Source organism: Aptenodytes patagonicus, chromosome 2 (assembly GCF_965638725.1).
Source record: "Aptenodytes patagonicus chromosome 2, bAptPat1.pri.cur, whole genome shotgun sequence".
Taxonomy (NCBI): Eukaryota; Metazoa; Chordata; class Aves; order Sphenisciformes; family Spheniscidae; genus Aptenodytes; species Aptenodytes patagonicus.
In genome coordinates this window covers 40,642,526-40,659,765 of record NC_134950.1, presented here as the reverse complement: position 1 = coordinate 40,659,765, position 17,240 = coordinate 40,642,526, and the positions used below count along the sequence as shown (strand labels likewise).

The following is a 17,240-nucleotide window of genomic DNA, read 5'->3' as shown; positions in this document are numbered from 1 at the left end:
AATCTTCTAGACTCTTGTGTGAATAGATTTTTTTAGTTAGCGGAGGATGACCTGGGGCAGGGGCGAGAGCGGTGTGGTGGAAGTGGAGCAAAGAAGCAGAATAGGTACATCTAGGAGATTTTACAACCAGTGCAAGGAAATAATTTCTGATTTGTTACTTTTTTTATTCCCTTCTAAGATCCCGAATCCAATTATAAGCAACTAAATAGCCCCTTAGTATCTCACTTTCTGCTAATTTGTGTCTTAATGCCCATTTGTGTTTTAGAGTCCTCTCTGCTTATAGATAAATACATTAAAGACAAATGTTAACTCATTCATAGCAATCCCACAGATATGTTTTAAATGAAGAAACATCTGTGTAAGGCAGAGTGGGAAAATGGTTTGGTAATTAGCTGAGAAGACCAGGACTTATTCTGGAAAAAGTCACATTGTTAACTTGCAGCATAATGAACAAAAATGTATTTCAGAGAGAAGTACAGTGGTGCGTCAAAACAGTCAGTTTAAAAGTAGATGGTGATTACATTAGGATAAAAGTCCAAGAAACTGCAACAAAAGAGCAATTTTATGCATTTTAATATGATACAGCAGATTCTTTCCTTAGGTAGATGCAGTTATTCTATCATATTTTTGCAGTAGTTTGCACAGAATAAATCCTCAGCCATCTGAGAGTCAAAGCCTCCCTAATTAAATATACTCTGCAATATTCAGTGCCTCAAGTTAACCCCAGTTCTTGGTCTGAAATCCATCAGGCAGACTTAAAAATTAATAATAGCTGTCTGTTTAGCCTCTGTGCAGCGCTTAAATGGATTTTGAGCCTGACATTTCGGCTGATGGACACTTTTCTGAACAGTAATAATGCTTGAGGAAACATTTATTTCCAGCTATTGCTCACCTTACCCACATTTCAGACTGTAGTTAACTTTTACTTAGAAGGAAGATGATAGCAGGTCAAAAGGAATGAAAAAGAAGACATGTAAAAGGCACACTGCTGTAGTGGGGTTAATACCTTCCATCATTCATCCTAATGAAAAAGTCTATTTATATCTCTTCCCTTCATTTTTTCATTTCTTTCTTTGTAGATCTATCAATCTATATAAGCCCTTTTGAAGGAACAGAATATGTGAAATCTGTAATCATAAAACCCTGTCACTATCCTGTTTGTGAATCATTTTCTCCTAAAAATGAACTCAGAGGCTTGTTGCCACCTTGTCAGAGTTACTGAATGGTTTTAATAAAGCGGAGTCTGGAGACTAGGCAAAATACATTGCTAAAATCATTATTAAATTTCTAAATAGTTTCTGGGCTTTTCTGAGAAACAGTTAATAGCATTATTGCTGCTAAATGCTAGTTTATAAATATGACATTGACACATGTTAGAAGTGATAGTTCTGTACTGTGTGTGAATTTGTGGAGTGGAAGCTGAGTTGCGTACTAATTGCATAAAGAAAAAAAGGTGAAATCAGAGGGAAAGATTTGCCACAAAACTACAATTGCGATTTCAGCATTTATTATAAAACTGAGACCGAAACACCGAAAGGTCAATGCAAGGAAGCCCAAACCTCTTTTGTGCATGAGCAAAAATAAAGGAAAGGGCTTCCATTCACTAAGAAGGAAAGCTTTATACCGTAAATGAAATGACAAGAACAAAATTAATAAACAAAAAATGATTTTTTTTTTGCCTCTCCCCTGTGCTAGTTGTATTCAGAGCTCAGCTGTACTTTCAGAACAGAAAGGAAGATGAATCTGTTTTTAAAAAGGAAGAGTTTCCCCATACTGTGGTATCAATAGGAACCTCCATATGCTATCATTACACAAATATTAAGTAAAGCAAGATGCATTATTACCACCGCTGAAAAACTACTGCATTGCCTTTTCTGACATATGGCATTACATTTATACACACCATTGAGCATCTGTTGGCAGTAATCAAACAAAAGAGAAAGAATTTTTTCCTCACATTTAATTTAATATTTGTGGTTACACAGTTGGTCCAGCAGTGATAAATTTCTTATAAATATGCTTTTTTTTGCAAATGAATGAAGAACTAGCAATAGCTAATATTAGCCACAGACCCATATATGTTTGTATGTGTAATTACCTTTATATATAAATATACAAGTTTCCTTAACGAAGGAGTTTTTGGGAACCCACTACTAATACCTTTACATCAATTGCAATTGCCCATGTGGTTGAGTCCATTTACCTTCTAGAAAAGAGAATTTTTATCATAAAATGGTTAATATCAAGGATGACGAAGAAGGAGGATACTGCCCTACACTTCTGTTGAGCAATACAAGAATTAAACATCCCCAGACAATGACTATCCTAAATTACCTCACTGAAAATGAGGACTTAGGAAACTTTCCAAACAGCAGCCAGCAGCACAGATCATCACTGGGCTTTAGTACTCACCACTCTCACCTTTAGGCCATAATGACTTGAGATATTGAAACAAAATATGTTGTTACTGACCAATGGATGAATATGCTTCACAGACTTTTAAAATTATAATGTTTTACCGCCTGGCACTGAAACAGCACTATAGCTGCCAGGTTGACAGCATTCTCCTGGCTTTGGCATTTCTGTATAACGGCAGCAACTATCAGTGTTTTTGGAAGGCTTGAGAAGAAATTTGCAGCTTTCTGTTCACCTGGACAAGCAACCCAAAACCCCAGAATTTTGATACACCAGTTTTGGTAAAACAACAGAATCAGTTCTTTTCGCCAGGCATAGACTATACATATCGCTAGGCACGGAATTATAATGGATCCATAACCAAAATGTATTCTGTAAGTGTTCATTCAACTGAACGGTTTTCTGAAAATAAACAAATGTGGACTCCTGCAGAGATGAAGAATCTAACATAGCTGTCCTCAAACATGGTCCCTGGAAAGCCAGGGAGCCCAGCCAATGCCATAAAACATCTGGCTGATGACAGGCGGTTCCTGCTGCTCCTTGCACTGAGGTGCTGCCCACATTTCAGGATAGCTGGTGCCAGGGAGTGACTCGTTCCCTCCTAGCAGCTGCTCTCGTCGCCTTGCAGATGCCCACCATGAACCAAAGGAGAGGATGAAGTGTGACCAGAAATAGCACCAGGAGTATCCAGGAGGCTCCCTCAGTTCAGCTGTGACCCAGGCCAATCCCACCAAACATTTAATAGAGACAAATGTCAAGATCCAGTTTCTGTAGACTTTAGAGGTCTATCCAGCTGGAGTTTGTCGATGAGATGCAGACTCACTTATTTAGTATCCTACTTATACCTGACTCCACTTTCTTCCACACTGGAAATATAAAGGATAAACCTGTTACTCTAACAACATTGTATGATCTTACAGTCCCATTGGTATCCTCCTATTTATCATTAGCCTTAATGTGTGAATTAACTGAAAATGCATGTTTGCTCCTACGCTAAACTAACACAATGAATTCTGAATTATTTAATGAAGGAAGAAATGCAGCAGGGGTGTTATATGATTTAAATTACGACTACATACTATTTCAATTTTTCTATTTTTTTGTTTTATTTTGCATTAAGTTATCATACATTGCCTGAACAAGCAATTGTTCTCGTTCCTGTGGAAACGTGCATAGGTATAATGCACACAACCAAGGGTAAAAACCTCTGAGGTGGTGTAAAATAAAAGCAGTTAAACAATATAAATACTAGAAGAAATCTTGATCCTAGTTAAGTCAGTGGCAAAAAAATTGCAGCGGAGGAATGATTCCCCCTTCTTTTTTTCTGCTTAAAAACTATAGATGAATAATCCATCACAGGGAAACAACGCAAAAAAAAAATATACCCATGCCACCCTCTGCTTTTGCATTCCCCTAGCAAAATGTACAAAATAGTCTTCATTTGCAGTTGTAATCTCCATGGACTGCTGTAGAACACCTTGCTCTAGCTGAGGGATTGTCTTTAAATAATAGATAGTGCACAGTATACAAAAAGGGAACTCTTGGCTGTGGAATATTTCCAGCAGCAGCAGAAGTTATCTGCCTGAAAGTATCATACATTTAATGTGTAATGCAACATGTAAGGTTGATCCAGATAGGGTGCAGACAAAGCGTGAGAAAATGGCATCGTCTAAATGACATGTGTAAACTAATTCTAATTTTTCATTGATAGAGCATAGCTTGCTATAAGGTGTGAATCAAACAACTTGAAGAAATCCCCCTTGAGTTTCTATACCACTTGAGTAAAATATTTTAGTCTATCTTTGGTAAAGAATTAATTTCTTACTGGAGGGTTGCCTCTAATTTCCTCTTCCTGTACCAAGTTTAATTATGACTTAAACTTGGACTAACTTGCCTGGCGATATATATGAAGATAATAGTCAGGATGCCATTTCCACGCAAGCCAGCAGGTCATTTATTTTTCATTAAGAAAAAGGGTAAATCACTCAAATTATAAGAGACCTCCAGTGCCTTCCCACAGTTAGTCCCATAGGCACAAGACAGAAAATTTTTCCTGAAATTTAGTAGGAAAGAATCACCTCAATCAGTTTAGCATGAAGAATTATTATCAGATATTCCCCAGAATATTAGTAGATGAGAGCAGTAGTGGTGAACACACGGTACGGCTTTGAAATGTTCCTGTGTGGGTGAGAAAAACCCGAGTACCCAGAGCCAGCTGCCTGGCACTACAGATAGCTCAGGAGATGATGCATACTCTCTTCTGCTTCATACATCGAAATGATACTTGGTCATTTTGATCAAGTCGGAGTTATCCACTCATTCTTTTTTGTACAAAGTTGAGGGAGAGTTTAGGAGTGTAGAACCTAATACTTTTTTAAGATCTCTTTTATACCAATGAATTGTGTGAGCTTTCAGATACCAAATGGTACAGAGCTACAATCACTTGCTTCCATCCACGATTTGGGATTCTGACTGTAGAAATACCCACATGCATATAATGGTTTGAATGGGACTTCAGGAGTACAGGTGAGGCATCTAGAAATATCTGTATGGAAAGCAAATATTTTTGATGTATTATTTGCAGAAAGTGCTAACATATTCTTCTGAACAGAGAAATGTGTCAGAACAGTATTAGGGCATATATTGGCCAATTTTGACCTGTTTGGATAAACACATTTTAAATAGCTGATTTGATTCAAGCTTCTACTTAGCTAATTTAATATTGATTTTGTTTTAGTCTCCACCTTCCACTTCCTTGGCCTTTCTGTTTAAATTAAATCTGCTTTTAAATGGATGCTATCCCAACCCCCAGTTACCAGCACCTTAACCTTTTCACTTAAATTGCATCTATTGTTAAATCAGTCTTACTCCAGCATCCAGCGTCCCTCTCCTGAGCTTTCCACTTGACATCACACACAGGCCTAAGTGGTGCCTGTTCCTGTCCCTACCTTTGACCCAGCTTCTCCATTAAAATGAAATCTCTTTACAAATCCATTTTCCACTTCCAGTACCAATCTTCTTACTTCATTTCTAAATGGGAACAGCTTTGTGTCTATTTTAATTTGTGGAGCTTGGAAAGAAACTTTCAGACTCCCACTTTTCTGTGTAAATGCCATCTCCCCCAAGTCTTAACTTTCATGCAGATGGGTTATCCTGATTTCTGGGCCTCAGCTTAAGTAATATCCATTTCCTTGTTATTGTTGCTTGAGTGATAATTTCCCAGTTAGCACATCACGCCTAAGAGCTCTGTCTTGTAATAACTGCTGCCTTTGGTGTGGGAAGCGTAAGCCTGGAGCAAGCGGTGCACCTGTGTGATGAGGTGGTGTACTGAGTCAAGGAGGCTCAGTAGAAGAGCAACGAGGCTGGTGAGGGGTCTGGAGAACAAGTCTTATGAGGAGCAGCTGAGGGAACTGGGGTTGTTTAGCCTGGAGAAAAGGAGGCTGAGGGGAGACCTCATCACTCTCTACAACTCCCTGAAAGGAGGTTGTAGCGAGGTGGGTGTTGGTCTCTTCTCCCAAGTGACTAGCGATAGGACGAGAGGAAATGGCCTCAAGTTGCACCAGGGGAGGTTTAGATTGGATGTAAGGAAAAATGTCTTTACTGAAAGAGTGGTTAAACATTGGAAGAGGCTGCCCAGGGAAGTGGTTGAGTCCCCATCCCTGGAGGTATTTAAAAGACGTGTAGATGAGGCACTTAGGGACATGGTTTAGTGGGTGGTGGTGTTGGGTCAATGGTTGGACTCGATGATCTTAGAGGTCTTTTCCAACCTCAATGATTCTATGATTCTATGATTCTAAGGAGGGTACAGGATTAATCAGGCTCTACACCGGGCCATAAATTATCTTGGTTATATGCTCATAAGGAATCTGGGGATTCAGTGAGATGAACAGTTACAATTGAGGCAAATATTCCCACCGCTTCCCATTATACATATCTCAACGTGTTTGACACACTCAACAGACTTGTGGATGAATTAGCAGTTTAGGTGACCAGAGTTCTCAATGCCTTTTACCTTGTGCCTGTGTCTGGTCTGAGAGAGTGATGGTGAGGTTTCATTTTAGAAGAAAGAAGTGTCCTCCCGTTTTCCTTACAGACAATAACCTCAAAAATGAAAACAGATCCATACAGACCAGCTGATTGAATTTTCCTGAAGCTGAGGTTTATTCACAATTCCTTTCTAACAATACTGAGCTTTGAAATACAGCACTAAAAAAGCCAAATCTTTTTTTTTTTTTCCTTGTTTTTGAGGGAGCATCCATGATAAGAATTGTACAATATGGGTCCCATTGTATGTAATGGATCCCAGCGTATATAATCATACATTACAGCCTTAGAGGTTACTCAAACAACTACTTTGCAAAACAGCTACTGTATAAATTCAAAAAGAGATGGCTAACCAGCACAAGTCAGTGAAGTACATTGAACCAAGCCAAAATTCCAGGTCACAGTCAGGTAATTTTAGACGATTATTTTATTTGGTAATGTATACTTTCTCAAAATGTGGCAAAATCAAACAATTCACATAAGAATTAACTATCCATAGTTTTGCCCATCTTTGAAAATGTCACCTCTAAATCCCATAAATCTAAAGGCAACCAGCATGTTCCACCAAGAAAAGTTGTCAATTTTGTTTGGAAAAGGAAGGGATAACAATATTGATTATTGGTAAAATCAAAGCAAGAGAAAGACCCATGCAAATAAAGTATCACAAGGATTTCTTAGAATAACCACAGTTAAAGAACAAGAGAAAGGAGAATATATTCAAATATTAAAACTAATTTAAGGGGTTTTTGCTAAACCCTTTTTTTATCCTGTTGAATTTTTACTGTAACCTATTCTTTAGTTCTCTTTACTGTGTCTCTGATGTCATCACACCTTCAACCCTTCATAAAAATAACCTTTCCAAATTCCTCCTATTTGTAAACCTGGACTTGTTGTCTATATGTTGTACTTTTCAGATTTTCTAGTTGTACTATTTCAATAGCCCTAATGATTTCAGGATATAAGAGAAGCAAGATTTATAGCAAGAGGTGTTATCTTACTAAATCGGGTGATACAGCTGATATGGTTTTCCAGCTGGGACAGCTGGTCAAATAAAACATATTACCTCTTCCTAAAAAACCCTGTTTTTCAAAAAGTCTGCATTATATTTATTGTATTTAGTCTGTGTTGCTGATATGCTTTATTAGCTTTATATCATAACAAGTCTTTCTCTTACCAGTGCTCTGTGATCTGGGTCATAGCTGGACTCACTTTAAACTTCATTTGACATTCTTTTGCCTTGAATCTGTAAATATACAGTTGGTTTTGTTAACAGAAATTTAATCTCAGTACATCTGTGTTTTTCTCAATATTACAGGTTAGGTGCAGCAAAATCAAGTAACGCAATGTGACTCTCACCATTTATATGATGACTCTTATTCCTTGGCATTGATTTCTACTCATTTTCTTTTCCTCCTTAATCATGACAATGTATTATTTTGGAGTACTGAAATTCGAGAGTTACAAGGTTTTCATAAAAGTGTATTTTTTACTTCATCTTTCTTCAGGGAGAGGATTTTTTATTGATGAGGTCAGTATTGCATTATCTTTCTTTATCATTAGCAGATGATTCACTGGTGGCTTCAAAATGAGTATTAATCCTGTTACAGACTCTATTCCTCTTTTGCACATTCATCTTTCTCTTAATATGAAATGATACCAACTTTCTAACAATGAGAAAACCATTTTCCTAGCCATCATGTTTGCTGACACACGTGATATTTCTTTTTCCACTCCATCGTATATGAGAAGACCACTGGCCATTGTAAGCTCCAATTTTGTAATGCTCTACGTTCTTAGATCTATTTTCAAAGCTGAGGATGTAGTCATATTATATTTTGGGGTTTTGAGGAGCTAATTTGAGTTAGTGATAGAGATGGTAATGTCAAAAAAAACCATTAAGAGATCAGCAAGATGACTTGAAGGTGAAGACAGAGCAGAACAAAAGCAATAACAGTATGAGATGCAATAAGTTTCCCAATTTGCAGAGAAGCACTCACAGATAAATGAGTACTCATTGCTGCACTTGGATGTGATTAAGTAGTAAGCTTACCAGATACAACCACAATGGCTTTGAAATAGTGGATGATCAGATATTCTGGGGCAAACTGGGGGTACCATAGAAGTAGTGCATTTACAGGGGCTAGAGAAGGCTGGCATGACACTGATCAACAGATGGGTTATTTTACTGGCTTTCCGGTCTTGAAAAACTAAAGGCAAGAACAGAAGATTAGAGCTTGCTGGTTTGTGCTCATCCACAGAGATAAAAGATTGACAGGAGAAGATTGAGAATCTGGAGATCACAGAAGGAGTTTATCCACTTCTGTTTCTGATCTGTAGACTCGAATTCAGAGAAGGCACAGTAGGACTACTGGTTACTGTGGTTACTCAAAGAGGGAGAATGTGGGATTTTCTGCTGGGATGTAGAGAGAAAGGCTCCAGCAGCGCTGGAGGCAGCATTGTCTGCTTAGCAGAGGAAAAAAGGTAGTTTGGAGTTTAAAGAGGCTGAAATCCAGGAAGATGTGTGGTAGAAAGCCTTGGGGTCTGCCTCCTCAAGGATTGAAGCAGACCACTGCTAAGCACGGTGTAGCTGTGAGCACAGTGTAGTTGCAGAGGAGGGAATGCATACAATGCCCCACACTAAGGAGCAGATGTCATGTGGAGAAGCAGGATTTCTACACAGGATATCACTGATGGTCATGGGGGCAAAGGCAGGATAATAAATGAGAAGGAGGATGTGGGAATGAGAATTGCCTCATGTGAAATGGCAAACAACGTTGCACAGTATTAAGGTGCTTGATATCATAGAGTGGAAAATATCACCAGATCAGTGTTCTTCTGGAAAAGCTGATACCTGACATCTCAGGCTACTGGAAGTATACGTTTCAGCATGTGTGTCAAGTTCAAGATGTCAAGTCTGTCAAGTTAAAGAAGGCAGTTCTGTACCTGGACCCCAGCAAAGCCAGCTACTAATAAAGGAAGGAAGGGTCAGGGAAGAAGGAGACTCTCCTGACTGGCAGCAAAAGACATTAACGGGCAGAGATGTCAAGCAGATTTTAAACTAAAGATTTGAAAATAGGGCTATAAAGGAAAGACAAGAAAAATTGCAGCAAGGGCTGAATGTGACAGAGTTTTAGTCAGCCAGAGCTTTGAAGCAAATGTGCACATGTACTTTTATAGAGAATCTCCAAAGAAAACCACAACACTAAACTCAAAAAAGGCAAAATGGAAAACTCAGAGTTATTACATCATACAGAGTAGAAATGAGAGGTTTATAACGTTTCCTCCCTTGTTGTCTGTGTCCATGCAGTTGGAGAACCATGCTTCCCATCTGAGTCTCAGCCAAGTCTCTGGCTTCTTGAATTGCAGCAGACTGTTTGGCCTCCCAAGTCCGAAGTAGTGCCTTCTCTCCGTCGCCTCTAAGGCCTGCCTGGTTTGCTGCTCCCCTCTGCAGCCTCAGTTTTGAGGAGCAGGCTAGCAGCTCCTTGCCTCTCTGGCTTGTGTCATCCGCTGTGCCATGCACACAGACATGCTCTCCTGAACATTCTCAGCTCACTCCTGTTCACTCTTCGTAAGACAAGTAAAGATACAAACACATGAAGCAAATATCATGTCACAGAGGATGATAGCAGCAAAGTTCAGGAACAGTCTTCCATCCCTGGGAAGGTGGGAACAAAAATCCAGAATCACTCAATGATAAAAAGAGTCCCTCCAGTCCTATAACTTGCTTTTTAAAATAAAGTTAATATTCTTCTGTTGTGAATGGATGACGTGAACTTTCTTCTATGTATAGAAATCCTTTCCTCAAACACCACAAGTGTTCCAAAAGGCATGGCTTTACGTCGTGTATTTGATCTTGTAAATACTTTGCTCTAGGAAGTTTATCATTAATTATTCAATAGAGTTGAACAGGGTCTGCATTATATAAGGGGACACTAATTTCACATACTAAAGCATCTGTGACTTGTAGTTAAGATTGGAAAGAGCAGTTGTGATATTCTTGGATACATAATAACCAGGCAGCTACAGATACTTAAATTTTGTCTCAAAAATAAATAATTGGATCATACTGACAGATAACTGAAGCAAAAAGAAATTGGTATGGATACAAAGAACAACAGGCCAGAAATAGAGACCCGTGGGACTCAATTGATAGGAAAAAGAACAACTTGAAGGAACAAAACACCTAACTTGCAACTTAGCAATGAACTGTAAGTGGAGCAGATCAATTCCAGTCAGTCCTAGCATCTGCACTAAACATTTTTAAAAGAACTCTGTAGTTGATGGCATCAAACTCAGCAGAAATATAAAGGCACACTAATACATAACATATAGCCCTGAATCAGACTACCAAAAAAGATCAAAGCATAACTTCAAAAAGCAGATTCAGAGTTCTGTCTCTTCTGAAGCCAACTTGGGCACATTTATTGTGAAGATCATGTGTTTGGAGGTGTGACTGAAGCTGTAGCAGCCTTCTGTACAACAGTCTTTACTCTTGACTACTTGAGCTGCCATTTTAGTGGATTGACTGGGTATGTGTTGTGAAAGCTCAACGGCATTGTTTCTCTCTTGGTATTGTGTGAACGTAATTTTTTGCTTTGCCAAAAAGATTAGGCTCTGGTAAGTATTTAGCAAGAGTAAGAAATAACATTTTAAACCAAAATGGAAAACTATTCCTCATCAACTTAAGTTTTGCATAAGGGTTTGCAGATAGCACAACGTCACGAAAAATGGATGTTTGCTGAAGCCTAAAGGAAAGAATTCCTACATATTTGCAGCTTAAAGTATATTATTTTCTGATACTAAATTAGTGACAATAAACTTGTGGTAAGTATTTTTCCTATAGACCTTATGTGTGATGACTGTACTCTTCTAGGGTTTTTTACCATGTAGTGGCCAAGAGTCCTTGATGACCTGAAAGCGATTAAGAAGTACTTACTTGAAGAAAAAACCCATAATCAGGCAGCCTGTCATTTAACTTCAGTAATGGGATGGTATGGCCGTAAAGCTTTCAAAGACATGGCACAGAGAACATTTTGGAAAGGTATTTTCATATTTGGAATGACTCAGGGATCTGGGATAAGAAGATCTTATAATAAAAAATATTAATAATTAAAAATCTTAATAATTACTGTGGAACCCTGAAATATTCCCCTTCTAGCTTCCAGTAATAAAAGTTTATGTAAAAGGTTGTCTCTTAGTAACGTTCTACTACTTTATCCTGTTTTAACCTGATTACCATCTGCTAGTACTTTATAGAGACAGAGCAGCAATCACAGTGCCGCATATGATTGCTGACGTCTCTTCTTCTCCCTTTCTTAATTGTCTTGCACACATTTCCCCGCCTTTAGTCCTCTACATAAATGAGAAGCTATTCCTGGGATCCTGCAAAGCAATGTGTGATTCTTCTGCTACACGACTTGGGGCTTCGGTGCTCAGACTTAGTATGAAGAGGGAAAAATGGATAGTATTGGCTCCAGACAGATAGCTGGGTCTGTCTGACTGGTTCAGTGAAGGGTGTAAGAACAGTGTGCCTCCTGAGAATGGAAGGTAACTGAAGAAATAGAGATCCTAGAAAAAAAAGTGCTTATCTGGAAAGTTTATATAAGCTACAAGTGCAAACATTGGAAAGGCCAAATTTTGGACTTTATGCATCTAGCACTGACTTATCATGAATCCTCCATTTTTGCTTCCTCCTTCTTGTTGACTTTGCCTCTTTTTCTTACTACCTGTCACTTATGTGACCTGGTTACACTCTCCACAGTTACATACCTTTTCTTAATGATGCAATTGCATTAATATATTGCCATTCAAAAAATCGCAGCACAAGGAAAATAATCGAATGCAAAATAGTATTTGGAACCCCATAGTTTAAGAAAATCTTCTGTACATAAAAACATGTGTTCAAGCAGTTGCTAGCCTGCCCCTCTCTTGGAAAGGGACAGCTGGAGGTGCGAGCCGTTCAAGCCATCAGTTTGGGGGCTTACCCTCATTTATAAAAAGGGGAGGCAAGCATCAATAGGATCTAAGGTATTCCAGGCCAAGAGGCTGCAGGATTTACTAAGAATTGTGCTATCTGCATATCACTGCTCTGTTCATACCTTGCACCTCCAGACACGCATAGAATTTGCCAACTTTGAAAGGAGAAATTAGTAATATACCAATGGGCTGACAAGCCCTGGCAGCTGTTTGCACAGGGCCTGCCAGCAGGTCGGTGGGACATTGCCAGAGAAGCTGAATTCCAGATGAGAGGGTGGGAAAGGAGAAAGGACTTTTTTTCTGAGCTCTGATTCTTCTGCACTAACTTCAAAGGAAAGCAAATTTTAACTGGCATATGGGCGAATGCGCTGGATTAATAGTAGTAAGGCAATTCTAAATTTCATACATCTAGAAAAGAATAACCCTCAAAATTACTGATGACAGTGGATACACTTTCTTCAGCCAGTAGCGTGTTGCACTTTTCTCACTCAGGCAGATTATGACAGCTGTTCCTCTGATATGGCCCGTGAGTGAATGAACATCATTTTAATGGACTACCCACGGTGGACAGCCAGCACAGATTTGCACTTCCAAGCCCAGCAGGTAGTGAACTCTAAAGGAACATTTCACACTGGTCATTAAGCATCCAGCATGACCACAAAACTGAGGTGACACAAGGAGAGAGCAGTTCCCTGGGAATATGGATCATGTTTTGCAGCCAGCTGCAGATAAAATAACTAGCTTCTGCTGTAACCTGCTATTATCTGTGGGGTGCTAAAAAATCCTCTCCCTAGGATTTTAAGTTTCTCCCTGCGTGACTGTAGTTAATGACTGGACTCCATGGGGTGTTCCTTGTTTAGTGACTGAATATCCCTACTGCTAACAAGTTGTGTTTTGGTTTTTTTTTTTTAAATTTAATGCATAGAATTATAGAACTGTATACAATTCTTTTTTTTGTTGAACTTTCTTCCAGGCATATGCAACTTTCTGAAGTTAATTATTGTAGTCCTATGAATCTATGGCAGAAATTTTCTATAATCCATTAACTAGGCCAGAAATAAACAAAATCAATTATTTAGTATCATCCTTAAACTAATGTTTTCCCCTTGGGAAACCTATACAAATATTGCTGCTATTTACTTTTGGCCAATTAAACAGAGGGATGTATGCATCTGAAAAGTTCAGTCAATGTAAAGTTTTAAAGTATTTAATCAAAGTTGGATGTCTAAGATGTCTGTTTGAACTGAAACGTACACAGTAATGTTTTTGTATCAAATGAAAATGAAAGTTCAAATTTCTATATTTAATGGCCATTTGTGGTCTTAGTCCTGGAAGTATACTAGATACAAGTGGTGAAAATATCAGGTAAAATCAGACTGAATTTTTAAAACTAAAAGTAGCTTATCATTCAAATAACTGATGATAAATCTTCTTATTAAAGAGCTATCAGCCATAAAATAGAGCACATAATGAAAAATGGCACATTCCATTGTCTTGTGTGATAGAGCAGCTTCTTACCTTGAGAATTAGCTTCACATGAATTTTAAGTCGAACTTCAACTTTAATAATATATAACACATCTTGGATTGCAAAAGAGAAAGCCTCAGCTAAACAGGTTCGAGCAGCTCATCTCAAAACTTGTTGGATGGTGCTATTAAATGTATTTTCTTTGTCAGACAAAGACATGTCCATGTTGTCAATCATTAATACATATTGACTTCGTTTCTTCAAACGATTTGTTGGTAGAAGGACTAGTTACTTGAAATTCTCTCCCTGCTTAGAGTTGCCGACGATGCTTGTGATTGCTGAGAGGAACGATGTGTGGTTCTGAAGTGGCGAATTATCTCAAAAACATACTTTCTAACTCCTTCTATCACATGTCCTCAGTAGAAAAAATAAACCCCTTCAGAGAGCAGGGAAAACTAAAGTATATAACCACAAAAAAAAAAATTATATCACTATGGACACGATTTATTCTAAAACCGAATAAGTAACTATGTCTTACATTAGACATCTAGATATTTTAAAAGTCAACTTTTACAAAAATATATCTGCAAATATGTCTCCTTGTAAGGGTTCGGTCCCATTAGTGCTTAAGGCAATTTTGATGTATGTTATTTTATTTAGTGACAGCATTCTGAAGGAGAACTGCAACATGAAAGAAATCCATTATAAAGAGGAGGTGCAGATAGATAGGCTAGGGCTGGCACTCGGGCTGGGCTAGCTCTTCAGCATTATGTCCTGCTCAGACAGCTTTAAGAAAACAGTCTTGTGGCTAAGGTGGTGCTGTATGATTGAAGTACACCTAGTTCAGTTTTCAGGCAAGCTACCCCTTTCCTGGACTGGAAAGAGAAGAGGCAACTAAAATCAGCAGGAGCATTTCCACAGATTTCAGTGGGTATTTCATCAGCCCTTCAATCTCTAAGCCTTATTTCCCCATCCCCTTATCCTGGATGAACACTCCTTCTTTGTTTGTTTACCTAGTGTATACATTGCCTGGGAAGGGGCTGTTTCTTATTAGGTGCTCATACGGCTATTAACACAATGAGGATCTAAATTCTGCTTAGGACTTTTGTATATATGCCTATATATAAACAAATGAAGGCAGTTACTTTCCATGTGACCAAAGAATCCTAACGTGCTGTGAATTTGTCAGCTCTGCACAGGTCTGCAAAAAAGCCTTTCTAAATCAACAGAAAAATAACTTTCCCCATGAACATGCTTTTAAGATTTCTAGGATAGCTTGGACGTGTGGCTTCTTGAAGCTGCTTAAAATCTTACCAAAAATAACAAGATACAAGACTCAGGCTAAAATGTCTTATTTTAAAACCGTTATGACCACAGAAGGAACTAAGAACTTCTCAAGAGCAGATATCCCCACATTATTTCTTACATAGAAATCTTGAGAGAAAGTGGAAGGATTCTGAAAAGGCTTCCTGTCCCCACAAGTTCACCCGGAGAAGATGCTGCTGCTTTTTCACATTCAGTTCTCACCTGTTTATTCTTAACTCAGTGGACACACCTTTGGGTTTTTTCGGTGAGTTACATTCCTGCGAGTCCACTGAGTCATAAAAGTTTAGGTGAAATTAGGCTCACGAGCTAACCTGTTTCCACTGCCTACATTTCTAAACACTTCAGAAGGAGTTGAAAGTGAATTATGAAATACATGCTGAGATTGCCCTAAAGAGAAGCAGCTACATTAGCCCACAGTGGCTTCTGTTTACGTACTCTGCAGATCCGTGGATGCTCCTTTTGCACGCCCGCTGGCAGGAGTGTGCATGTCTGGTCAGCCAACGGCGAGCCTGTCTTGCCAGGCACAGGGCTAGATGGACCCCAGGGAAGACAGAGCACAGAGCCTTCTGTAAGCAGCTTCCACAGCACCTTTACCTACTTGGTTTATTTCTTGTATGCAAACCTGTGCATGCGCTTACTATTTTTTTTAACATAATTTGTCCATATTTCTTTTTCAGTTGACATATTTTCATTTCCATTTGTTCATTTCTGGAACTGTTGTATTTTCAGTTGATTTCATAGGCGGACTTGACACATACTCCTACCGACAGCCCCCCCAGGAACATGTTGAGTTAAAGCCTGTAAAGCCTGTAGGTAAGGTTCTGGTCCTATGGACCACATTAATCCTTCTAACTGGACTGAAAGCTAACCTTCTCCTGAAATAATTTTGGCATCAGGTTACTAATAATTTAATTATATTTTAATTAGAACTTAATTAAAAATTAATCCACATAAAACATGCAAGTAAGGACACTTTGTCATTGATGACATATCTGCTAAAGCAGGGATTAGTAGATATCACCATGTCTGCCATGTCGTGCCTTGGCTTAACGCAAGGAGAGGCTCACAGTGAAGGATGGAATTGCTTCCCTGATGACTTTTTAGCAAGAAAAGAGCTGGTTTATGGCTGCTGCTGCTGCATAAACCTTAATGAGATTAATCCATTTACGGAAAAGCAGAAGCTTTTACATTTGTCTAGCTACTGAAAGAAAAAGGTTTGCTGAAAAACTGCTAGTCAGCTTAAAATCTATCTATCTGTAGAGTTTCACTGGAAGTTCATTATCTCTTTGTCATCACTTATGTGCTCCAACCATGAAAACCACATGTTTTCATAGGCTCTTCCTACTCTGCTACCTAATGAATAATTTTGGATGCGTATCTATTCATTTTATTTGGAATAAATTAAGATATGGGGAGGCATTACTAGTACATATATTTTGGCAGAAGCTCAGATAACTTCAAATAGATGATATTTCAAAGTATTAGTGGTAAAACAGAAGATGTTCATTTGGAAATTCTTCTTAGATACTTGTAAATCGTTGCCCTGATGCTTTCTGTCTTTAAATTTACCTTCGGGCCGTTCATGCATCTTAAATGTAACATGAAACCCACATGCAGCTAATTGATTGAAACTGATTTAATGACTTACTGTATTTTACTTACCAGCTAAGAGAATTAAAATGGGTTTGAAGGTTTTTCCTGGTGTACACATGTGTGCATGTGCTGGGAGTTTTAAAGTGGACAACTGCTAATCAAATGTTTTGAGTGGGCACTTGACACCTGAACTTTGCTTGTGACTTCATTAATTTTTGCATGGTTTTTAAATATATTTTATTCATGCTTCAGCTTTCAGTTTGTAGAAACAAACACAGCAAACTTTCAGTCGAATTTAGTGAGTAAATATTGTAGGATTATGAAGGCTTGAAAAGGAGAAAAGCCCTATCTCAGTATGACGGTGTATGTTAGAACAGGAAGAAATATCACATTAAGACAACAAAATGAAACAATGAACA

General features: G+C 38.4%; 1 protein-coding gene across 2 annotated transcripts in view; it reads left to right on the top strand.

Annotated features, from left to right (window-relative positions):
* The window catches only part of NKAIN3 (sodium/potassium transporting ATPase interacting 3), a 388,683-nt gene that overhangs the window by 367,723 nt on the left and 3,720 nt on the right, over positions 1 to 17,240 (top strand). Inside the window, exon 6 of one of the 2 annotated variants that reach the window (XM_076332204.1) lies at positions 15,958 to 16,041. The exons of the other annotated variant lie outside the window; for it this stretch is intronic. Coding sequence (XP_076188319.1) covers positions 15,958 to 16,041 — 84 coding nt within the window. The remainder of the gene's footprint in view (positions 1 to 15,957; positions 16,042 to 17,240) is intronic. 2 annotated transcript variants of the gene reach the window in all.